The sequence below is a fragment of the Strongylocentrotus purpuratus genome, unplaced genomic scaffold (assembly GCF_000002235.5).
Source record: "Strongylocentrotus purpuratus isolate Spur 01 unplaced genomic scaffold, Spur_5.0 spur5_scaffold_19, whole genome shotgun sequence".
NCBI lineage: Eukaryota > Metazoa > Echinodermata > Echinoidea > Camarodonta > Strongylocentrotidae > Strongylocentrotus > Strongylocentrotus purpuratus.
The window spans coordinates 25,706,814-25,734,008 of record NW_022145604.1 but is presented as its reverse complement, the minus strand read 5'-3'; the positions used below and the strand labels follow the sequence as shown (position 1 = coordinate 25,734,008).

The following is a 27,195-nucleotide window of genomic DNA, read 5'->3' as shown; positions in this document are numbered from 1 at the left end:
ACCGTTTCTTTCACAATGCAATCGCATGACCAGAACCCAACTTAATCTTTAAAGCAGTCTTGTTTGGGGTTGGATTTTCCAAAAAAATAAGCATCATTTACACCAACCATTATAGATATTTGTCCTTGATAATATTATCAAACACACATCTTAAAAGATTTATGAAACATTATTGGAAAATTCTTCAAATCATTATTTGAAATCTAGAGTCCAGAAAAGCAACTGTCTGGACACACAACATGCTGGTATACCATCTGTGTACAGGGGGGCGTTTCACAAAACTTGTCATCAATGACAAATGACAGTTTTTTTTATAAGCTACTGAAATCCTTGCTTCTGATTGGTTATCAGCAGATTTGTCACTGATTTTTGTCATTTTTCATTGAAAAAAGGCTTTGTTAAACACCCCCCAGATTTAATTTTGAGTAAATTCCGACTGAAACAGCAGGTAAAACTGAAGCAAGTATAAAGCTTAAACTATACACTCTCCTGCATGTATAAAAGTTGTGCATTTAAGAGTTTTTGTGACACACACCCATACAAATCTAATATGTGCATTGAATTAATGTCAAATAAGGATACTGCATACCTATATTGTCTGACCATGCAACTAAGAATTTTTTAATCGAAATACTTTGCATTTTGGAATTGGGAAATCTTAGCACGATAACTCAAATTTTATCAACCCCTCCCAATCATAATGTTTAAATTTACACTGCAATTCATCAGAAAGAACAGATAAAAATTGACTTAAAAACAACAATAGTGTGTGGAACTGACCTGTTATAGCAAAATGTAAAGCATTCTACCATGAATTAAACAATGTAAAAAAGAACATTATAAATATCTTGAAGTTTGTTCAATCATAATCGCATGATAAATTCTTGAATACATAACGATCTATTCTTACGTTTAGTATTACATATCCTAAATAAGTTGATAGATCCCCAAAATATATTTTAAAATGTTATAAAAATCAATTGGTAATTATACTACCGGTACTCGGAAGGAGAGGGTCAGAAACTTGAATTAATAACAATGACGATATCGGCAGCAAAGAATAAGAAAACATAATTGTCTTGAAACAAGAGCAAAATATATGTATCTTTGCAACTGACTGCAATAAAGTATGTCAGAAAACGAAAGGGCAAAAGCAAAAATGATCAGTAGCCAAAATTAGCCATGGCACTATTACTTGGGCCTGCTAATGTAATACCGGAAAATTTGCATGCATCAAATGTTCACAATTTTCACGAGAAGTAAAGAGTTGTAGAAGTTTCATGCTGTTAAATGATCAGATCTCAACTGTATTTTTGTAAATCGCAAAAGTCTCTTTCCATAAAGATGACCTCACTAACAAATTGCAAACCGTAAAGTGAATTTTATTAATTCTTTACACTAGCTGACATCACCACTGCAGGACCCAATGAAAAAAAAAGATTTGCAATCAATTGCAAAATGACAATGGCCAATGAAGATCATTGTTGCTTGCTCTTATTGTTCAAAAGGCTGACCATTAACCAATCAGAATCGCGGTTTTAAATAAGCAATTGATTACAAACCTCTAAGTTACGGGGGCCCTGCATTATAAGCAGAATACAGAATACAAAAGCAAGACAGACATCCTTTAAACAGGGCAGCTTCTCTCTCTGAAAACTACACTACAACCTATTTCATATCTGTAATCTTCAATTCTTTTCATCTTCTTGATAATGATTTTTCTTTGTATTACATCATCGGCTAATGAGGACAGCCTTATATAGAAAGCTGTTTTCTTTTGGTGATCCGCAGGCATTAGTTGATGGTTTATTTTCTGTTGTTATTGTATTCATTATGATTAAAGTTTTCTTGTATTCTTTGTTATCTTTATAATCCTTTATATTCCTGGAATGAAAAGAAAAAAAAACTAAAATAAAAACACACCTACCACACGACTTGAACAAAGTAACATAATACAAGGAGCCCATTGCAGAAAGGAGTATGATTGTTCATAAATCTTGTTTTCTTGTCATGATATAAATGTAATTGTAACATTGAACTCCCATTTTGCATATGCTGAAGTGCGGAAAAATGAAAATAAAATGAAGCTAATCAAAATATACGATGTGCCAGCTAAGCTCGGCAAATCTAGCACACATTTATTTCTCTTTATAAGACAAAATAAAAAACAATTCCCCCTAAACCATATAGCATTATATGCAACTGTTATACATTATGTAGTTTATCCGACTCAGTAATTATTATTGTTTACACAGTTTATATTTCAAAGGTTTCCGTATCCATGAGCGATACATCATTTGAACCACTCCATAAATTGTTGAATTTCATCAGCTTTTCCCTCCATGTAAAGCTTCAATTCAGAACCAGCACAATACTGTTGGGTGAGTTTCACAGTCGATCCATTCACTATACCGTACACCAAACATATGACCTACAAAATCAGAGATCTATACACATTACCTGAAGCGTACAAATAACGATTTGTTATTCATTAAAAGGCTGTGGAAAGATTGTAGTTTAAAAAACAGTCTGTGATCATCCTCAAACTTCTACCGAGATCAGTATATATCACCCTCTCCTGTAGGACTGCCTCCTAAAGTCTTTTCATTTACCATCGCTCTCTCAAGGACACCATAGAGAATGCAGAAGTGGGATGGAAGTGGTTACTAGCTTCAGTACTTGTTGATTCCGAACAACCTGAAGCCGTGAAACATGGGGAGCTTGGGGACGACTCCGAGAAGCAAGGCTGCACAGTTTATCAAGAAATGGTAGTAGCCGTACTTTGTGTAAAAACTTGCCAAGAAGAATCTGTGAAACAATAATAACAAAATAAGTATTAATGTAATTTACTGTAATATGTTGACAGTAAATGAATGAAACAAAAGAAAACAAAGAAATAATGGTTATGAGTCACAACACTCTTATTCAAGCCTGTTATAATCAATGAAGACTGGTCATCAATGAGCTTTCCTCTTTTCTGCCACATGATAATGTTTTGGGAAACTTCACTTAACTCTGACAAAATAAATTAAATTTATCAGATTATCCTAAGCTATAATTAAGGACAACTCTAAATGAACACTTCTTGACTACCTATTCATACTTTGATAAGATGTACATTATGCAACATACATGTATATAAACAGCTTTTTGATTATTACCTCATTTCTTTAATTCATAGAGTATTGGTGTATAGTATACAGAGTGTACGGCATTATGAATAGAAATGAAAATGACAAGTGTGACATTTCCTGTTTACATTGGTTGACTATTTCCTGGTAGACCGAAAATAATACACCCTTACAATGTAATTTCAAGGCTTGTATGTTAAATAATAATGATAGTGGATTCTTGTATAGCGCTCATGTCTGTCAGACTTGACACTCCTGGCGCTCCACATTATTACCTGACTTAAAGGCATGGTTAAACAATGTTTCCAGTTTTACAAAGCTGAGAAGCATGGCGCAGCGGGTTATCGGTGTCTGTGATATGGTGTAATATTAAAGCCTGTAACACATTGCGCTTCAAAATGATCATGAAGTGCTAAAAAAAAATATCTTGATAATCAGACAGACGATCGGCTTAAAAAAGTCATTGGATCCCTGACAGACCCAAAGGTTAATTATCATGATTGCAGCATGAGCTAAATCCGGAATTTTGTTTAGAATCTGAGGCAATCCGGAATTTTGTTTAGAATCTGAGGCACTACTTATAGCTACTTGCGCCCTCTATTTAGTAAACAATGCCTAAGCTATCACCGTTTGTCCCACAGGCACGAAGAACTTTAGCTTACAATTAGCGCATGCGCAGATCGCTCATCTGATCTCAGCCTCATTTTCATAAGCTGGCGCCTGGCCTAGCCGACATGGGCCCTTCAGACTGGCTATTGCTTTTCTCTATTCACTCAATGCTATAAGATATTTATGTGAGGACAAGCTTGCGATTTTCCGTTTTTTTCGATACCAAAATTATGCTATTTCAGTCACACCCTCTATTTGTTATGATTTTTTCACTTAAGTATTTTCACTAAAGTTTAAGTTTCACCTAATTATTTTTTAAAGATAAAGACCAGTTATGGTGATGCGATTGCATTGTGAAAGAAACGTGGAATCGATCATAAAAAGTTGATCTTCTAGCATATAAGTATTGGTGTGTACTGCAAGGTTCTGGAATCATCAAAATGATAAGAAAATTGGCCCAGTCTTCATAAAGTTACAAGCACTGTACACAGAAAGATGTATTTGGGACTACGCACACGTGCGCGACACGTGCGTTTATCTCTCACATCCCAATAGATCAGGGAAAAAATTAATATTTATTTTTCGGGGGCTACTTTTCAAGCTTGCCCGCATGAATATAACATTCTTAAACTTGTTTTGCATTGAACTCTATGCAAATTTATGGGGGCTCTTTTCTGATTTTCAGGGGCTCTTTTGGGCATTTCGGGGGCTAATTCGCCCTGAGCCCCCGTGTATTTTTTTCACTGCAATAGATAAACTAATTTACCAAATATAATCAATTAGTAGGCGGTTTCCCGGCAAATTTGTTATCATCATGTATTAGTCAAAACATATTCTTTCACATGATTGGTAATAAGAGCTTCCATTTCATTTTTTGAAATTGGGGCATTTCCAATACTGGTCTTTATCTTTAAGTTTGAACGATTCTCATTTTCGTCATATTTAAGGTACAAACTGGAAATTTATTCTGAGATGTTTGTTGATTTTTCTATTTTATGTGTTTGCAATGCCGTGTGTGCGTCAGTTACATGTATGTGTGAAGGGCGTCACCTGTTTAAAGCAGGACGTGTCAAAATCTCTGTGGTGTGACGTAATATTATGTATTGACTTTGCCATTGAACTTAAGTTGCGCTAAGTTGCGTTTAAGTAAAGTAGTTCCCCTCGCACTTAAATTCGAAGCCACTCGAGCGGATTGGCCAATGAGAGCGCGTAAACTCGCTGTACAGCGTTCAATGCGCAAAGTTCTTCGTGCCACGATCCTCTTTTTCTTATGTTAATTGAGAGCTGATTTGATGAGATAACCACCTGTCAGTGACCATGCAGGGAGGTCTAATCCCTCCTGGCCAAACTAGTGCAGATGGGGTTTAAAGACAATTTATAATTTGAATTATTTTTCTTGGTATTTTTACGGTCTGACCGGCTCTGAAAGTTCTGAATTTACTCAAGAGTATTCACAATATAATGAAAAAGTGAGTATTTTTTTAGTGTTAACTGATACCCATTGACTATCTGTTTCCATGGAGTCTCATACCAATTAATACCACAACCGTCGACGTCTGACCTTAAACAATTTCCAATTCAATTGAAGAAAAAAAATGGCTTGCACCCAATAGATAAAGATGGAAAAAGCATATAAAGTCAGAAAAAATCTTTGAACCAGCTGGATTTTAATCTGCTGATTGCCGGGGAACAACTCTAGCACCAGGCAATGGCACAGTCATGATGATCTAGAATCAATTTAACTCAGCTCTCCTGACTCCTTCTGAATTCATATTTCAACTACAAGATTAATCATGCGATCTTCATCTAATGGTTGCAAGCCAAACATTTCTTTACAACAATTGAAACTTACCCCAGGAAGCCCAACATTCTAAGATTTCCAATTTTTTTTGTACCACTTTTACAACAGGGGAACAACTTGGGAACAATTCATCATCATTGTTATCATTATTTTTTACGGTCTGACCAGCCTTTTGAGGATATTTTGAGGATATTTTGAGGATAATATACTCACAAGAGAACAGGAACCAAGGTGAGAAGCTTTCGTGTTGATGTGAACTGCTCTCCGTTGTCTATCTGTTCCCATTGCGTCTGATATCTCTCGCTGCCTTGGCTGTCTGCCCAGATGGACCCTTTCACATGGTGGAAAAAGAAGTATGTCACCTGCAGGAAGGATGGAAAGAAACACAAATCAGTTTTAATGTCGATTAAAATTAACGATAGTTAGATAATCAAAATTAAACTAGTCAAGTACTCTAAGCTTCTTTCGTATGAGGTAGTAGTATCATATATCAAGTTATCTCTTGAAGCTAGGTAAGCCAGTTGACGTGTGCATAATTTGGGCTTGACAGATCAGTCATCCCGTCAGGAGGTTTGAGAACAGGGCAGTTGTAGATGACATGGTCTGCCATTTGCTCATCTGCACCACAGATGCATGCCGGCAATTCCCGAAGTCCCCAACGGTACATATTGGCATTGGATCTTTCAACCCCAGTTCGCAGCCTAATGAGTGTTACGGTTACCCTATTCCTCTGAATTAGCTCTGAGCCAGCCAGAGCTTTAGTGCCAGGGAAACAGTGAACTGTCATGGGCGAGCCATCCTACCAAGCTCTTGTCCCACTCTTGGATTAGGCTTAAGTCTGATCTGCTGAGGGCGGTTGCATGTCAGGAGAGAGGTCGACGCGATCGAAGGCGTTGGCGACCTAAATCTTGGGATTATGTCGTTATTGTGTAGGGGGTGATCGTCATCAGCAAGGGATTTGTTTGTCAGCTTGTCTGTAAGATTCTCTCGGCGTAGCCTTGGTGGTGCAATTCCTACAATGACTGGGAGGAGATCTGTGGGTGTAGAGTGGAGACATCCAGTGATGAGCCGCATGGCATCATGAAGTGCACAGCCCAGCTTTCTGGTATTCCTGCACCATGTTTGTGCAGCATATTCAGCAGCGCTGAAAACCAGGGCTAATGCTCCTGTGCGATACTACATGTTTCCACCATACATGTATCCACACTACATGTACAGTATATCAAGGAAATCATTTTGAATTTCAAAGGGTATTTGCCCAAGAACCCCTGGTTTAGGGAGGGCAAAAATCCATGGGAGCTAAGAGCTGATTACATCCTGTCAGACCAAACCCTGCCAATGTACTCAAACTGTGCAGTGAAGTTACAATCAATGTCTACATTGAGCCAACCTTGCCCGCATGCCTTCTTGAAGAGAGTTGCACCCTGGGAAAGCCACAATCTGATATATGCAATTCAATTTTCCACAATGTGTAACACAGTTTTTAGTGTCCATACTTAAGCTAACCTTGCCTTCATTCCTTCTCAAAGAAAAAGATTCCCTGAGAAAGCCACAATCTGGTGTGCAATTTAATTTTCCACAATGTGTAACACAGTTTTTAGTGTCCATACTTAGCTAACCTTGCCTTCATTCCTTCTCAAAGAAAAAGATTCCCTGAGAAAGCCACAATCTGATATGCAATTTAATTTTCCACAAAGTGTAACACAGTTTTCAGTGTCTACACTGTGCTAAATTTGCCTTCATGTTCTATGGAGACAACCTCACCCTCCTTTTGAATTCTACTTAGCAAAAATTACCTTCATGCCTTCTAAAAGAGAGCCACACGCTAACCTGCAATACATTTCCTCTCCCCGATTTCAACTTACCACAGTGTCTACACTGTGCTCTCACTAAAACTCGCCCATCTGTGTTGCAACCATGAGTTGTAGACAATGGGCTTAATGCCTTCTCTACATCCATCCTATGACAGCCACAGATTATCATGCAATGTAGCACCATGCAATTCACATTACCATGCCGACTACCACAGCTGTCAGTGGCCACAGTCTCCATACTGTGTTATTGCTTGCATTCATGTCTTAGGGTGCTTTTTTTGACCAAATTTTTGCCTAGAAAGCCTAGGTTTCTCAAACATCTTTCAGGCAAATTTTGAAAGTGATAAACGCAAAGCTTTTTTTTAAACGTCTTTAGACATGGGCATATCTAAAGATGCAAAAAGGTGTGTTTTGAATGTGACATACAGCCAGAATCACGTTTCTGAGAGATGATAAACGCAAAGCTGTTTTGAACCCCACATACCTTCCCAGATAGCGCGCCATGTGTTGTTGTACAAGCATGTCTAGTTGACCTCCGAGAAACTGTCTGCTTCCTGGGTCAAACGGCGCAAAGCAGCTGCGCAGAGACAATGCCTTTATTTTGAATCGTGAAGAGACGATAAACGCTACATCCCGCAAATCCCGATCGTATAGTGGGGTTCAATAGTGGGGTTTGATATGTACATATCTAGTGGCAAGACACGATAAATGCACCCTTAGACAGCCACACCTTCAGCACATCACAGTCATTAAGCTTCTCATCCTTTCCGTGAATGAGCCACACCCTCAGAGAGCTACTAGTACAAACAAAACCTTCATTTCAACTTACCACGTTGAGTATCATAGCTGTTAGTGTCCACAGTGTGTTAACTTTGCCTTCATGCTTTAGGCAGCCACACATTCAGTACATTGTGTATCAGTTATCAAGTGTCTCATCCCTTCTTTGAGTGAGCCACACCCTCAGAGTGCCACACCCTAAGAGGGCTACTAGTACAAACCAAACCTTCATTTCAACTTACCACGTTGAGTATCATAGCTGTTAGTGTCCACATTCTCCACTGTTCACAGTGTGTTAACTTTGCCTTCACGCTTTAGGCAGCCACACATTCAGTACATTGTGTATCAGTTATCAAGTGTCTCATCCCTTCTTTGAGTGAGCCACACCCTCAGAGTGCCACACCTTAAGAGGGCTACTAGTACAAACCAAACCTTCATTTCAACTTACCACACTGTGTACCACAGTTGTCAGTGTCCACACTGTGCTGACACTGAAGAAAGGCAAACTGAGAAGGAAAAGGTGCATGCCGTACACGCCCACAATGTAAGAGAACCACACCCCTCTGCTGTGCAACCAGGAGTGGTAGGTACTGGGCTTATCTGCGGCATCCCCGTTCGTAAGGCTCGCTGAGCTGGGCGATTTCTCGAGCTTCATCGTGTGGGTGAGGTCGCTTGCAGGGTCAAAGGCGTAGGGGTCCTAGGTGAAAGGTCAGGCACTGGGATCACCTGTTGTTATAACGGGCAAGAGATGAGCTTTGGTGTAGCAGGACAGGAGGTAGTTCAAAAGACCTTTTGTCTAGTTGGTCTTGGGTTACACTGAAATGATAAAATTATGTTGAAATTATTAGCACATGAACATGTACAAGAGTAAAGAGAGTTATGTGTATCATAATACTAGAAAATGATAGTGAGCAACAGAAACAAACAAAAAATGATAGGCTATCATATACAATTGTACATATGGAAGGTTAAAGGTAAAGACCAGTTATGGTCATGCGATTGCATTGTGAAAAAAACGTTGTGGAATCGATCAGAAAAGGTTGATCATCTAGCATCTAGCATCTGCAAGGTTCTGGAATCATGAAAATGATAAGAAATTTGGCCCATTCTTCGTAAAGTTACAAGCACTATACACAGAAAGATGTATATGGGACTACCCTATATCTCTCACAGACCATGAGAGAAACAAATTTACCAAATATATGAATTAGGAGGCGGTTTCCCGGCAAATTTTTTATCATCATGTATTAGTAAAAACATATTCTTTCACATGATTGGTAATGAGAGCTTCCATTTCATTTTTTGAAATTGGGGCGTTTCCAATACTGGTCTTTACCTTTAAGTCATTTTTTTCTTAATGATATCATATGTTCTTTTGTTGCTTATTTATTCCTTGAAACGCAGCGTGCGTAATAGAGACTTCTGATAAAGTAAGTGTTAGGCGCTCTATATACCGGTAAGCAAGGATAATTATGATTATTATTGTTTGTTTTGTTTGATTGATTTTATTTCTGCGTTAAAAAAGATACAAATTCAAATTCAAAGTATAAAAAGTCGAACACCAACAAATACAATGAATAAAATGTTTACAAAAGTAATTAAATAGAAAATCATGTACAATTATATCATTATGCAGTCATGTGCAGGTACTCATGTTATTGTTTTATTTCCATTATCATAGTTATACAGTAGGCTTGCGGGTGCACCCGCAAGCCTACTACTGTATATCTACATCACCATGCAAGCCGACACTTACAAGCAGCATATTTTCATAGTTGTTGTTGATTATTGAATTCCATGCAGTCCTTTTGAACGATATTTATGCAAAACAAATCCGAGTGGTTCGTTTCATAATTTCATACATTATACCGTTCTTTCTCTACCTCCTCCCTTCACTTTCTCTTTCTAATCAAACACATACATTGCACTCCTCCTATTCATATACTGTATGTGCACACATGAAATTATCAATTTCCTCACCATCACATCACACTCCTCTTAGGCTTAAAGGTAGGCTTTACTACTTCAGCCAGAAGGGATTAGACCACACAGCGAGCCAGCGAGGTTACTGTGACAGGTGGCTATCTCATTAACTCAGCTCTCATTTAACATAAGAAAAAGAGGATCATGGGGGACCAACAGGCACTGATTTGGGAAGTCTTCACTATAGAGGGAGCAAGTAGCTACAAGTAGGACAGTGTGCCTTTAAAATATAAACTTGTAGTATTGCCCTTTGCGACCGACCCAAAAATCTACGGTTGGCATTTAAAAAATAAAAAAAATTAAAACCGTTTTTTAGATTTTTTTTTTAATTAATGAATAAAATAACATGTATTTTGTTTGTTTAAATGGGATATTAAATGGAGAAAATCAAATTATTCCAAAATGCTCACTCGTGCAAACCATGGATAATTATGAGATGAAAAAGATATCAATGGAATGATGACGATGTATTGAAGCACTCAAAAAAAGGGGGAAATATCAGCCAAAAGAGGGCAGGGAAAAAAGAATAAAAAACAACATTAACATTCAAATCTGAAAAAATATCGACCCTAAGAGGGCGACAAAAAAAAAAGTTAAAAAAAAAAAAATCTGACCGACCTACCCATGTTTTGACACCCAAAGGGCAATACAACAAGTTTTTATTTTAGGCCTTATCCTACCCCTCTCTTTATCTCCCTCTCTCTCTCTCTTCTTTATTCATTCACTCTCTCTGTTTCTCTCTCTGTCTCTTTCTGCACAACCAATCATACTACGCCATGTTAGCGGAGCACTATTAAATACCATGACAATGATAACATTACCATAATAAAACATTTATTATCTGAGACTGAGAATTTGGGTCGTAAATAATAGATGACTCATTTAAATTAGAACAAGCAAAGTTTGCAAGTTTCATCAGGAAAATGTGAAGACGATTTTAATCATTCAAGTATTCAATGTTGACATACATTAAACCCCATACAATGTAGTCTACATTGCTTCTTTTGAGTTGCTACTGGTAATCTTGCATTAATACATGTACATGTATGTTTTAAAACTAATTAAAGGGATCGTTTAACAATGTTAAATCTGAGATGCACAACCCTACATGTACGTGTTATCAGTGTCTTTGATAAGGCGTTATATTGAAGCCCTAAAAGAATTGCGCCTCAAAAAGAGTAAAAACCTTTGTATTCTTAACAGCAACATTTCATGCTACATGTATAATACGACACTTTGTGACTTTTCCTTTCAAGACTTCTCGTACCTCTTTTTAAACCAAGTTTACAAACATTTGATTAACTAAACTGTCAGTCACATGACCTTTTGTGACCTCGTATCAGCTAGAAAATTGAGAATCTCTGTGCGTTGTGTACGAGATGATTTTTGCTGTCAAAGCAAAGGTGTGCCCTTTGTTGCAGACAATGAGAAATATTGCAATAGTTGTATAGCCCATCCAAGATAATCCAAAATGAAGTCCAACTCATTGTACACTAATTTGGTAACACTTTTGAATTTCTGCTATTTTCTGGGATTTGTTGGGAAAACAAAAAAATTCTTAAATGTTTAATTTTCTTCATCACAGTGTCTACTGACTTATCTGCAGATCATGGTCGAGCAGATTAAAAACATCGATGGACATCAAACATATTCCACAGGATGGCACAGGTATTATCCCCATTTTTTTTCTCCCTAGGAAGCCAGCAAAGTGCAGGGAGGTTCGGATATTCACAAAACATTGGGAGTAAAGAAACCAGGTAACACACCTGCAGACCACATTTTAATGACATTAAATTCTCACTGTGCATGGAGGATTTGCTTGTTTCATCAAGATTACAACACAATGCGTACAATACAATGTCCACTTAGAGTCAAAAGGATGTTAATGTCCTTTGGCAAGACATTGATCTACATTTGCCACACTCCACCCAGGTGAAGTAAATGGGTACCTGGTAGGAATTTATTCCTTGAAACGCAGCGCGCATAACAGCTGCACTGCTAAAGCCAGGGTAATTATGCTGAATTATTGTAGAGTGCTTCGAGACTTCTGCATAGGAAGTGTTAGGCGCTATATAAGCAAGGATAATTATTATTATTATTATTAACTCCAACACTTAATACTAAAACCTTCTGGCTCTGTACAAATGACATGCTTAGTTTAACCTAAAAAAACACCTCTTTATTTCAGATTTGTTGCCTATTTTATTCCTGAGGTGGCCTCTAATGATCTTATCCAACCCCTGTCACATTAATTACCAAGTTTATATCAATTTTTTTTCTCCACATGACAGGTACATTACAGGCCTTAAAAATTTCAATATTTTTAGGCCTTAAAAATTTCAATATTTTTAGGCCAAGGCCACTTTTCTGTAGGGCACATTCCTATATTACAGCACAAATAGGAAGAATTTGAAAGGGCACAACAAATCTCCAAGGCCAATGAGAGGGGCATTGAGGCCAATCAAAAGGCCATGGCCTTCGATTAATTTAAGCCCTGTTGTATATGCATATTACTCATCTCCGATAACAATAAAAAAACTTCCATTGTCCATGTTTCCAGTATGAAGAATGATATTCTCCAGGTAATGACTGCTAGTTGCTGTATTAGCCTGTCAAAAAACAATGCATTGTACATTCATTATGAATGCTGTTACATGTACATGTACATGGCACACTGTTAGGTTTGTTCAAATTCATGACTTGTAAAAAATTTCAATGGATGCATTTTTTTGATATTCATCTGGATACAGTCAAACCAGCTTTAGTCTACAAAGACCACCTGTCTACAACAAGCACATTTCTTGCTTCCCTTGAACATGGTTTCTCATTGAAACATGTACTAAAGGAACCTGTCTACAAAGACCACCTGTCTACAAAGACCACTTTTTGTGTTTCCCTTGGGCGATCGCCGTAGACATGTTTGACTCTATAAGGATTTCAGTCCATCGCCAATTCATGCTCCGTGAAGTAGCCCATACGCATCAGGCGAAGTTCCTTGCCAATTTCTAGCAATGCGTGATTCTGTTCTCTCATGACTTCAATGTACTCTTGACAGTATTTGTCTGACATGACCGCAACCGGAGGTATCTTCACCTCAACAGGGTTCATCATCGCGTTGAATGAAGTCATTTCTGGCATCGGCTTTGGGGTCTTCTTCAGTTTCTTGATCTTTGGCATCACCTGATAAGAGGCTTTTCCTTTCGGAAGTTTCGGCTTTGAGAATTTGGATAAAGGTTTCCCTGCCCCCGAGTCCTGTGGGCTTAACTTGCTGTAAACCTGGTAGTACTGCTCGAACTTCTGGAACAGCTCTCTGGACCCTCGCAACTTGAGAGGTCCGGAGGAGCTGCCGCTGCCACGGTTCACCAACTTGCGGTACTCTCTGCTAAGGTTCTTGAGGAGCCCTGCCACAAGGATCCCATCGGTGTTGACGATCTGGCCGATGTAATCGTGGAACTCGGTGATCTGGCGTTCCATCTTCGCCTTCTGGTAGACGGGATACTCGTTGATGTAGATGTCCAGGAGGCCCATGATTCGTTTCTCCGGCCAGGTTGATCGTGACCTCAAGGGAGCCATGTCTGGGTCGGTGAAGTAACCAGAGGGGTATTCTTGACCATCGTCCATCTGTTGGTCACTCTCAACCACGCTTGGTAAACCAGCTTGCACCACAACCACCTCTGCGTGTTCTTCTTGGATGTCATTATGTCTGTCATGTAGCCCTGCCTTGTCAGATGCCATTTCTTCTTTCGACAAGTTCTCAGATACTTCCACGATATCCATCTTGAAACAAGAGAGTTAAAGAGGAAAGTAAAAACATAAATTAATGAAAGTTGTTGAAAGGGCACAATTTTTGGTTGTTTTAAATTAGATCTACAGTAACTTTGATCAGAACTATATCTGCATACAACCATTATGTAGTGAAAAAATATAACCCCCGAAATGCCCAAAAGAGCTCCCGAAAGTCATAAAAGAGCCCCCAAAATTTGCATAGAGTTCACTGCAAAACAAATTAAAGAGTGCTATTTTCATGCAAGCAAGCTGGAAAAGTAGCCCCCAAAATTTTAAGTATTTCTTTCCCTGCGAAAGATGTCAAAGGCACATTGGCATTTTCAGAGATATTGAATGTGTTACAAGTTTTTTCCAATATAATGTACCGGTAGAGCAAATAAATATTCCTATGAAAAAAAGACCTTCAGTTAAACCAAGCTAGATCAAGATTTGTTATAATCTGAATCTAAATTTTGATCTGGTACTATAGTTCAACAAAAACAATATCATCATTGTTATTATAATCAATATCAATTATCATTAATATCAATATCATAATATCAATATATCATAATATCCCTATCATTATTCCTATTAATTATTTAGGGTAGGCCTATAGGCTATACTAATAGCTTTAATTAATATTGTACTTCCTGCATGTATACCCGAATCTATGTTCAAAGAGCAGAAATAGCATTTCACTCGTTTATTATAAACATCTATGATCTAGGCTGTATGTTAATTGTTATGGTCAGCTAGATCTAGTACTAGTACTACACTTTTCTCTTTTTAAGGCAGGTTCCTTTTCCCCTCTCATATTCATAATTCTTACTAAAGAGGGTAGAAATTGTTGTTCATACTCACCACAACTGATTCAACTTCTGTAAAATCTCCAAACAATCCAATTCTGCAGGTCTTTTAGAGCTAAAATATAAGTTTGAAGTGAAAACCTTGCTTCGTTTCAGCTCTTGGCATTGCAGTACATTAGCAGACAGTGCAGTGTACACATAACACCATGTACATACACAGCACATCATACAGCCCTTCAAAATGTCTGCTCTGTGGTGTGTATCAAAGCACTCACACACTCTCTCCAGTGCAGTGTAACTCATAGACATGTTGTGCGTCTGTGTATACTCCTTCAGTATGTGTGGATGGAGTGTGTATGAGTTAAAGTGCAGGTGCAATGCTCAAATAACACCATTGCACTGTACAGTGTATACAACACTCCCAGTCATATACACAGAACACACTTTACACACAAAGCCCCTAGATGCATATGACACGCTTATGCAGGCTCAGGGTAAAGGTGTCAAAAGTTTGGACTGATCCACTGCAAAAGGAGGGGTGTTCAACTTAGTATAGTGAGTGTTTTTATGACACCTTATGCAGCCAGAGAAGTGTTGCAACCCCCCCCCCCACACTCCCCGGGGGGGGGGGGGGGGGGGGGGGGGGGGGGGGGGGGGGGGGGGGGGGGGCTACATATAAATCAAAGTCAACATGATCTGTTTTTCTCATTTCATTTCAATATTTTACTAAAGGACCAGTCAACCTTTCTCTGAAGGCAAACTCAAAAGCAATTACGTAACTAGTAACTACCTATCTAGCAAACGAGTTAAAGGGATAGTTCAGTTCTGTTTTAAAACCCAACATTGCTATGAAATTAATTTTAGACCCCAAAATGTGTGAAATTTAGCCAATACGATCATTCCAATTCAGCTCCATTTTCAAAAAAATATGGTGACCGTTAATTAATTATTTTATTAAAAATAACAATACATGGGCCGGCTGGTTGTGCGTAATATAACCAACACGAAAATGCCAACAAAAAAGCCAACATCGGCATTGGCTGAAATATGACGTAAAAGGTACTATTTCGATTTTTCAATGGCTTTTTCAAATTATCTAATATTTGTGGTCATCATCATGACCACATCATCATCAACAAAATCAACTACCGGTATATTAATTACATGTAATATACACCTCCTCCTCCTCCTCATACAACTAATAAAGTACCAATATAATAATAATGATACTAATTTCATTCTGTTTGAATATTTCTGTTTGAATATTAAGCCCCGTCTTAATAGAACTGCATCGATCTCACCCGAGCGATATGTGGATGAGAAACAGTGGGGGGTCTGATCGTAAAACACGGGGTGAGCTTTTGGACACCGTCTTAATCAGCCATCCGCAAAAACCTCACCCGCGTCATCAGCTGGCGCGCGTTGTGTACATGTATACATTTTTTCATGGTAATGACGTAATTTACCCGGGTAAATATCACCCTGGCTCGTCTAGGATGAGATTTACCTCGATATTGCCGGACGTTACCCCGTTTGACGCGTCTTAATCGGGTAAATAAGTGGGTAAATGTCGTCCGGGCGTCACCGCAACTTTATTTTGCAATTAAGACGGGGTTTAATAAACCGACATGCAAAAAAGAGTGCTTTTAAATTATAAGGAAATCTACAATTTACAAGCCTACCCTTTTACTTGATGCTCTCATATACTGCAAATATCTCTGCCAAATTTCAGTTTGAATACTGTGCCATTACGTGTTTATTACTGTACGTTTGCTCAACTCTATTATACTTTCATGGCTAGATATCGTTGTATGTATTGTTTATACCTATTGAAAGAATCCTTTTTCATTCTTATTGTTTATTCATTTATTGTATTTGTTTATGATTTATGTGATAAATGTGAATGTGAATGTGACATATGAAGTAAACTACTAGAAAACTGAAAACTGAATAATAATAATGATAATGATAATAACAATAATCATTACAATAATAAGAAAATGATAATAAAAGGAACAAGAAAAAGAGGAAATAAAGAAATAAATAGATCATAGATGAATAAAACATGTTATTTTTCAAAAGACACAATAAAAGATCAAGAAAACCAAGGTTTTGCTAATAACATTTGCTTTGTATGTTTCTAAGTCAAAAAATTCTATTTAAAAAAAGGTGATAATTTATCTCACTACTAATAGAAACTATTATAATTATCAATATGATTATTATTATCATTATTACCATTATGGGACACTTTGAAAGTTCGCAGAACCAAAGCCAGACTAACTGCATTGTATAAGGAAACGCATGGATTAACACCCAGCAACATATCGACCTATCTCCATTCTCCAGCTCCCTAACTCAAGTAGATGCAGGTATAAAACAAAACAAAGGGGAACTTATAAATACCATTTCATTAGTTCCAACAAAGACTGCTACCGGCATTCCCTGTACCCCAAGACCGTCCCCGAATGGAAACATCTAGATGAGGAAACCAGAAACTCACCTGATATGAAAACTTTTAAAATCAAATTGGACTCATTAGACATTATAAACCTTGTAGCCGAATCACACTTCAATATTTAGGCGTGTTTAGCGTTTTGACCCAAACCCAACGTAAGCGACAATCAGATGCTGGTGATTGTACATCACAGACAGATGCAGATTATTATTAATTTCATTATTATTATTACTATTATTAATACTAATGTAATTATCATCATCATTAAAACAATTGGGTTTTTAAAGGTAAAGACCAGTTATGGTCATGCGATTGCATTGTGAAAGAAACGTTGTGGAATCGATCAGAAAAGGTTGATCATCTAGCATCTAGCATCTAGCATCTGCAAGGTTCTGGAATCATCAAAATGATAAGAAATTTGGCCCATTCTTCGTAAAGTTACAAGCACTATACACAGAAAGATGTATATGGAACTACCCTATATCTCTCACAGACCATGAGAGAAACAAATTTACCAAACATATGAATTAGTAGGCGCTTTCCTGGCAAATTTTTTATCATCATGTATTAGTCAAGACATATTCTTTCACATGATAAGTAATGAGAGCTTCCATTTCATTTTTTTTAAATTGGGGCGTTTCCAATACTGGTCTTTACCTTTAAGGGAGAATATTTCATTTCCTACCATAATTGCATACACAAAGCAAAGTCACTTTGAAGTTTGAAGTGATATATGTACAACCAGCTTGTTGACTTATCAAAAAGTATTTACTGTTGGTCTAAATATGGAGAGTTTAATTCCAAAAGGAGCTAAATCCACTTTTGATGGAAATGGAGTTATTGATATTAGAACATTGTTCACTTAAAGCACTGTCCTACTTGTAGCTTCTTGCTCCCTCTATATAGAAAACATCCCCAATTGGTGCCTGTTGGTCCCCCATGATCCTCTTTTTCTTATGTTAGTTGAGAGCTGAGCTAATGAGATAGCCACCTGTCAGTGACCTCGCTGTGTGGTCTAATCCCTTCTGGCCCAGTAGTATTGACGGTCTTTAAGTACCCGTCTTTCAACAAAAGTATTTACCTAAATTTTGGGAGCAATCATGAAAAAATGCACCTTCTAATATCACTTTTCCATAGACGCCTGTACGAAATCTGGGAAACAAATCCTTTTTTTTCTCTGAAGTTATAACAATGGATTTAGCTCCTTTTGGAATAAAACTCTTTATATATATTTCTCAAGAGTTCAAGGAACTTCCCTCACATAGAGTCAATACTCTTCTTATCTCTATACAATGGTTGCAACAAACTTTTGAAGGAGTGGCCTCAATACTTCATAAGATGTCTAGATTACTTGAATATTATCAAAGTAAACATACAGTCTGCAGTCTACAATGTATAATATGTGATTTATAAACTTCCAAGCTGCAAGGCTGAAAATCACATAGTGTATTGTACCAAGGAGGATATTACAATGGTATCTCTTTGATTGTACCGGTAGAATAATAATACCAAGTGTTATTCCATATACTTGATTTAATGTAGCAAACTATGGACCTAATGGCTGTGCATTTTAAACTTGTTAAAATAGACAAATAAAGATGGAGTGGTAGTCTAAATACTGTTTAATCTTTTGTTTCAGGGGTGGATGTTTTAGGGCAGGTCCAAGCTATTTGCTTTGTGACGTACGGGACATTCAGAGACTTTAAACAAGAAATAACAATGGATGACATTATTTATATGACTATCTTTTGGTATGAGTCTGTGGCTATTATGGGCTAGTTCATTTGTGGAAAGTTTTAGTTCTGACCAATTCATAAATTAATTTTTAATGTAATTAATGTGCTGCGTGACGTACGGGACCAGAGAATTTCTGACTTTTTCAAAAATAAGTTCATCATAAAAGTTCTCTGAATTTATTAAGTTATGAGATTTATGGTAATGATATCTTAATTCATTATGGAATCAAGCATTAATCACAACTATTACCATATTTTTCTGACCTTTCGTTGTTATGTAATATACCAAAACATAAATGTGTGCATGTGACGTACGGGACACGTGACGTACGGGACAACTTTTCCCTATGGGAAAATGCATTGAAATGAAGAATTTTCGTCAAAATTTGTTTAATGTGAACAATTTTAACTGAAATTAGTGACAATTAGAGTGTTTTAGAACCCAATTAGATCCTCTGACCATCACTTAATATCATCCGTGTTAATTTATGAGGTAAATCAATACAAATATTACTTTAACAAAGAAAACAAATTGAATTAATATTCATACACACTATATTACCATTTTTATTCCATTTACCCATCTATCATGTGCAGTCATGCTTCTTTTCTCATTTCTTTTATCCATTCCATTCAACATTGCAAAATGTTTTAAAATAATAATTAATGAAGAAGATGAACTTGAACTTGAAAACTTTTATTTAAACTTGTTTGAAACACAGAGGCACACTCGGCACATCATATTTTGTCAAAGAACATTTCTTATGCTCTAAGTGTTTGTGAACAAAGATACATTAAAAATATGAAGTCTTTTCTTCATAGCTTGTTTGAATTACTTGATAGTAATATCATAGAATTTTGAAGGAATTCAAAGATAATGCTGGACATATTGTCTTTTTTTATCCTTTTATCACAGATTAGAACATGTATATGTTGCTGTCATATATTCAAGAATTTTGATGTACACTAATGTAGCCTACATGTTTGTGAAAGATGGATACAAAAATATAAATCTTGAATGTATTTCGTATTGATTAAAACATCTTATTAACACCACCAGATATAAGAAATTAAAACCCTTAAGGTTTGTGTGACCTTTTCCACAATTCAAAAGATTAATTTAAAGCAAAATCAACAAAAATGCATGGGTGTAAAAGTGATAAAAATCTTAAGTGGGTGAGAGTGTGAAATACTCAAAAAGGCTATCCTTCCTTAAAAGTTATGATTTAGTTTTTAGGAGATCAGAATTCCCGAGCTGGCTCCATAACATGTACAGTGTATGCTGTAATCCTTTACCATCAATATATGACATTTAAATAGAATATCAAAAAACCTCACATTGAGAGCTTGATAGCATACATCAGGGAGGTGAGACTTTAAATGGAGATTCCGTCTCGAAAGAATTTCCCGAGGGAAAGATATTCAAGATTAACTTGGCTTAACAACAAGTAATGTAACCCTCTTCAGCCATCAAATCCATCAACAGCCGCCCTTATCAGACCACAGATGCCCTCTGGCGATCCAAATGTTACGAAGTGTTACGCAACGCGGCCTGCTTCCCTAAGCTCTCCAAACACTTGGTCGTAAAAAAAAGGCTTTGAAGCCATGCGAGTCACCGAGAAAATGATGTCATACTTATTGAAGATGTATATAGCTATAACAGACAAAAATACAAAATCGACAACTTATGGCACAAGGCAACCTGCTATTGGTTATCAAATGCTTTCGCTGTGCTCGGATAACTCTTCTGAAGACGTAGCCATCTGAACCAGCGAAATCGACCAAGGAAATCGTGAGTTAGAGTGAATGCAAGTTTCTCATCATCATCACGTTCTCTTCTAATTATTGACATTTTCCGAAAGTTTCCGAAATTTTTACATAGCTAGGAAGGTAGTCCATAAGTTTATCTCTTAAAATAACTAAATGAAACTGTGTTGTATAATTGCGCATTTGGTTTAATGAGGGTTAGAAGTTGTCAATTCATCACCACTTTTCACCCCGAGTACGGGCCGGCGACGCGAAAGCCGCCGTGCTCGCTGGGCTGTACATGCTGGATGTTGTTGGTGGAAACACACATAGCTGCATTTCTACCCTGGCCGTGTATTGAAAGTTGTGCTATTGACTCTCAACATTTCAAACACCACTGTACAAAACTCAACTGATTTCATTCAAAGGCAGTACTATAGTGACGATTGATGACACCTAAAGAGCATTAAAATACAATTTGTTCAACTTTCTGATGTTAGAAAGAATAATTTAAAAATTAAAATTGTGAGTCTACTGTCAAACTTGCCGATCAACCGCATCGGGATGATTATGTGCATTTGTACTGTATGTTGTGAGTGTATTGACTATTCATGTATTCAAATGCTGCCTATTTACATGGAGCGGCCTACGCATTCACGATGAAACCATTTAACCGTACATTCTGGTTCGCTGCAACGAATAAGATTTTCCGTTGATGGAATTTCACACGTGCATAACTTGTATTGGTCTCCAACTTCCCATACACCAGGCTCAAGAAAATCTTCCTCAAAATCAGTCAGAAAGTCTAAATCGTCGCCTACCAAATACTCTTCCCTACTGTACGCCGCCATTTTTGTCGATAGCAGCCGATGTGTATTTCCAACAATGCATTTCGCGAGCCCTATGTCACTCAGTTTCGGGAGTGAGATTTACGAGCTGTGCGGTCCGGGTGGGGGATTAACGGGATTATGATAGGGGGAAAAAAGACTCTCGGTGCAACGGACTGCTTCAAAGGGCCCTCTTAGATGCGGAATCCATTTATTACAAGCCCTGCATACATGTGCTATTCTTACCTGCAGCATCTATGAGTTGTAAAAGCCAGCTTCTGGTGCATCCACTACCATATAATTTTATTAGACTCATTCCAGGAACTAGTACACTATTATGATTTACATATTTAGCATCCTGCCAATGTTGGGGACATCAACTGGCAAAATAGGGACTTTTAGATTTGCGTGGACTGATACGTGGTACTTCCATTCAAGTCAGTGCTTTAAAAGGACGTCGATCGTAGCATAGACCTATTGTCTTCGTGCGAATTTAAAAGTCCCTAATACCAGGGGTTTGGCTTGAAGACTAATTACATTAACAACAATTACATAAAACAACAACAAAAGTACAAACAAGTAAATTCCTAGAAGGGACCCAGTTGGAATGTTCATATATCCCTGTATACAACAAGTTTCCTAACACAGTATATATACTCCTTTTGGTCATTTCCTTTTTCACATTTCGCATTGGTTTTATATGGGGTTGTCCCGTACGTCACACACTTGTCCCATACGTCACATTTCTTAATTTGATTATGTAATCAACACAAAATTTTTGAAATTTTTGTTAAACCTATTTTTTGTTAGGTATTCATCTAAATTAGAACTTCCTAGAATATCTTTAAAAAAAAAAATTATTTTCATAATTAAAATTAAACAAATTATGATCAAATTGTGACGTACGGGACATCACACTTTGGAACCTACCTCATTTGCATAATTAATTAATTTTGAAAGTTTTTATATTTTTTTCCTATTTTCTAGCATGATGGTCTTCATGTCCTGAGATATTTAATTTTAAACAAATAATTCAAATGAGATACAAAAATAAAAATGTAATGTCCCGTACGTCACGCTAATTAATACAAATCGAAGTTCGTGACCTTGGCACTCTTCGTATTTTGATGATTTTTAATTTTTTTTATCAGATTCATAAAATTCATAGTTTCAGCTTTAAAATGAGGTATAGTTTGTTAAATATATATAAAGATGAAATTTGACACCCAGAGGGGACAATAGCTTGGACCTGCCCTTTAATGGTCACTAGTTACAAAATATACCGGTAATTCATAAATGTTGCATAACTGTCATTGTTTAACCACTACATAACATCAGAGATGCCAAGTTGCCAACCTCTTGACACAAAAAAACAGACTGAGTATCCTAAAAAAAAAATCAGATTTTGGAGAGAAAAATCAGATTTTCACGAAAACTTGACACAACAACTGGCCCGTCGGCCCCGGGCCAGTAAAATTTCAGAAAAATGTTTTACTGGTAAGTACGGTCAAGTAAAATGTTTGCTCTTTCATTAAAATTTAATGAGAAAATTGTACAGCAAAGTTTTTTTTGGGGTTGCACGGGTTTACTTGGGTTTCTATGCGATTCCGCTGTTTTTATGGGTTTTTAAATTTATTTTTAAAAAAGAAGATTTTTGTTGTTTTGTTGTTGTTGTTGTTGAAAAATTGTATTTTAAGAGGTGATATCGTATTATCGTATTTCACTCTTATTATCGTACTAAATACAATTTAATCATACTGGTTGGCATCTCTGTAACATGTACATCTATTGTGAAAGTACACTCCGAATACACCTGTGCTATCCATTGTTATTACAATTCGAATCCCTGCACTGAAACAAAACAACAATTTAGATTTTACATCACTTGTAAAAATGTCCGATATAAAGAACACAAGAGAGGTCATGGAAAGGTGGGGTCTGGAAGAAACTGTGGCGGAAGTGGATTGAGATGGATGGATGATGAACGTTTTAAATAAACATCATAGACAAACTCAAAGACACACTCACAAGCTCCTCTCAATTCTGCAATTAAAGATGTAATGTTGGCAATAAAGTCTCATGCCAAAGTGGAGCGATTCCAACTGACGTTGGAAATTAGAATTGGAAGACCAGAGCTGCCAACCTCCAGAACAGAAAATCACTAATCACAAGGCTCAAAATCAGTAATTTGAGGAATAAATCAGTAATTTCCTATGCAGCGCTATGAACCTATAAAAACAGCACTCCAAAACTGGGTGGATGCATGCGCGCATCATTATCTGAATTTGTGGTGATTTTACTCTCACAAAGTTGCTAAATATTGATTTTCAGGTCATCACAACACATCAGTTTTCCATGAAAATTGGCTTCTATTAAGAGAATACTTGATACTTTTCCTTCTTTCTCAGCAAGTGTTGGATGGCCACCATACTGCACAGCACTCGCTACGATAAATCATATTTACGCCACCACCACCACCACCCCCCCAAAAAAAATCCGTAATTTTTAGACAACATTCCGTACTGCCGTAATGATTTCCGTACCTATTGCGGGAAATCCGTACTAGTTGTCAGCTCTGGAAGACACTTGGTCGAAAACAGGCAAGATTCTAAATCTAGCCCATTTCTACTCTGGTCTAAGCCAAATCAGGAAATCAGAAGATTTGTGTGTACAATTTTCTAATGGCGGCCGTTACCTCGGAGCTAGGGGTATAGATAGACTCCCCAGCCGCCGACTCCCCTACCGGAAGATTGTGCTTTTCCAAGCTTCAGACAGGCAACATTGAGTGTCATTTGATAATACTTTTTTTCATGAAATCAACGCAGTCAAACTTACCCCCGTCTTACGATTTTTGATCCGGTTTCCAAACCTCCAAAGCTTGGAATGAAAAAAGGTTCGACGGGTAACAATTTCCTTTACTAATTTTCTTTTACATGACATAGGCCTAGACTCTAGATCTAGATCTACATAAACAGTATTTGCACAATAATAGTATAGGCCTAGGGTCTAGTCTACTAGACCTAGATCTATTTGGTCTTTCAATAATTAAAAAAGAATTTAATTCCCCCCCCCCCCCGTTTTGTTTTAAAGGGATCCGGTAACTTTGTCTCAGATTCTGAAACAAAATTCTGGATTTAGCTCATGATGCAATGATAATTATAAAGCTTTAGGTCAGTCAGGAACCCCATGACTTTTACAAGCCGATCGCCTGTCTGATTATCAAGATAGGTCTAGATCTATTTATGATTGGAATTACAAATTTTGAAAACCGTTCGCCTGACGGTTTCATAACACTACAGTCTATTGGGGAAAACGAGTATGGTAAAACCGGTCACTCAAAGATTTTTACTTTTTTGAGGCACTTCTTGATCATTTTGAAGCGCAATTTTTTTAGGGCTTCAATATTCCACCATATCACAGACACTGATAACACGTAGGGCCGTGTATCTCAGATTTAAAGATGAAGTTGAGTTCTGGTCATGCGATTGCATTGTGAAAGAAATGGTGTGGAATCGACCAGAAAAGGTTGATCATCTAGCATATAAGAATTTGTGTGTATTGCAAGGCTCTGGAATCATCAAAATGATAAGAAATTGGCCAAGTCTTGGTAAAGTTACAAACACTGTACATAGAAAGATGTATATGGGACTACACGAACACGTGGCGTAAAAAACCTACCCCCCGAGTTTTACGATTTACATGACATAATTCGAATATGAAGGCATTTGAAGAGCCATGCTTTTCAGGGAACATGTCTTAACTGATGTTCTTCCACACTTGCATAATAAGAATGAGTAATGCTCACAAATTATTTTTCACCTCTTCCCAGAACTCAACCTTCTCTTTAACATTGTTAAACGATCCCTTTAAGTGTCTGATGTTTGGCGATCTTACTATTTTGGGGATGTCTTAGTAGATCTAGATGATAGATCTAGATGATAGATCTAGATCTAAATCTAGTAGTCTAGGTCTACTATCTAAGGACTAGGGTAGAGTGCCCAGTATTCGGTCACTTAAGGGGAAATCACTAATATTTTGAATTCTTACCTCTTTTATTTGGCAATCTACCCATCAAAAGAAAAGAAATTTATTCCTCTAACAGGATTTTATAGTCACTTAAAATATAGAATAACGATAAGCAAAATACTTCCGAAAAAAGACGGAGCATTTTTCTGCCCAGAATTCGGTCGCGCCGATTAGAATTCGGTCACGCGATTTGTGCGTGGTATCTCCGTTGCCAAAGAGCGAAGCGTATTTGCGCACTATTTTCACACAATTGCGCGATAAAGCACTGAATGTCAATGCGTTGACCGAATACTGGCCGAGCGATACCGCATGGCAAGGGTATCGTATAAATACCTCTCGCACATCGGCAAGTGCGTCATTTGCAAATTCACTGCGATGAAGTGAACACGGAAGTGATTCTCTTCACACACATACTAAATTCATTGCGACAGCACACGCAGTTGTTTCGCAATAGACTTCTACATATGGCTATGCATGTTAGCGCATGTGCTAAGAGAACGCAGAAGTGCAGAAAGTCTTGCGACACTGACCAATTTTGAGCTAAGTTGGAGATCTTTCCGGGGCCCTAAATCTGATTTAATTTTGAGAGTTAAGAAAATTTGTTCAGCTGCTTGATTTGTGCAAGTTTCGTGGCTCGCAAATTATTTTTAAAATTGTTACAGCTGTCGAAACGGCTGTCTGACCGAATACTGGGAATTGACCGAATGCTGGGCGCGCTACCCTAGATTAACTTAAGTTAGATCTAGACTCTATCTCTACGACTATGTCGGAGTTACGGATCAAATTTGGGATAGGTTTCTGAACAAGCGCTGACTCTACTAGACTCTAGATCTTTTTATGTCATTGTCAAAGGTTAAAGGATGACAGTTACAGAATTCGATGTTGCCAAAATAACCTAAAATTATCTACTTATCTAGGCCTACCGTACGTACTTTGCATTGCATGAGTGGGTGGCAGTCACTAATTGAATTCGGCCGAATTCAGTCAGTGAACACAAACACTGAAACACAAACACTGAAATTGTGAAACGGTCAGTCTCGGAGTCGGACACTGACGTTGCAATTTGAACATTAAAAACTGACATTTAAAAGACATTTACATTTAGATTAGTAATTTAACACCATCCAAACACACTAATATTCAGTCCACAGTGACTTACCAATTCACAAAATACAGCTGAAGCCTGAAGTGAAGAGAAGTCGAAGCAAAGTGAATGGTCATCAATTTTTTCTAAACTGCTGCTGTACGTACGTACGTAGCTATTTAGATATTATTGATGAGATAGATGGTCTGCCAATTACAGCTTGCAACAACACGTCTTTTGCATTGTATATCAACTGAAGCTAGTGAGCTTGTAACACTTGGCAAGGGCGCGCGACAGCGTATTTATGGTACCTCTCACCCAACAAAAAGAAATGGAAATTTAAAAAGGGGGAAATGCGAAAATTAACAGAAGAACAGGGAAGAAAAGCAGTCTTGGGACATAAATAAACGCTCAAGGATGTTTTGCAGTGTCTTGTGTGTTTGCTGGGATAGGCCGGGGATCAAAGACTTATCATACGCGACAACCCCCTTTTTTGTTGGGGGGGGGGGGGGGGGGGGGGGTCGGATATTCGAGATCGAAATGTGTCCCTCTCAAACGCCCGTGGCATAGGCCTATAAAACCACCTGGCCACCGGACAATAGCGGCTCGCCTAGAGGGCAGCACAGTGC

At 37.5% G+C, this 27,195-nt stretch overlaps 2 protein-coding genes across 2 annotated transcripts; both read right to left on the bottom strand.

Annotated features, from left to right (window-relative positions):
- Positions 1-594: 594 nt before the first annotated feature.
- On the bottom strand, positions 595-26,812 carry LOC583588 (ORM1-like protein 2). The gene is made up of 4 exons (XM_783492.4): positions 26,642-26,812; positions 8,581-8,948; positions 5,755-5,903; positions 595-2,808 (listed from the first exon to the last, which is right to left on the bottom strand). Exons 2-4 carry the CDS (start codon positions 8,785-8,787, stop codon positions 2,673-2,675), a joined length of 492 nt encoding a protein of 163 aa, XP_788585.1. The 5' UTR covers positions 8,788-8,948; positions 26,642-26,812; the 3' UTR covers positions 595-2,672.
- On the bottom strand, positions 12,673-15,124 carry LOC593818. Its single transcript, XM_795691.5, has 2 exons — positions 14,745-15,124; positions 12,673-13,892 (listed from the first exon to the last, which is right to left on the bottom strand). The coding sequence occupies exon 2, from the start codon at positions 13,890-13,892 to the stop codon at positions 13,053-13,055; it is 840 nt and encodes a 279-aa protein (XP_800784.1). The 5' UTR covers positions 14,745-15,124; the 3' UTR covers positions 12,673-13,052.
- Positions 26,813-27,195: the final 383 nt, after the last annotated feature.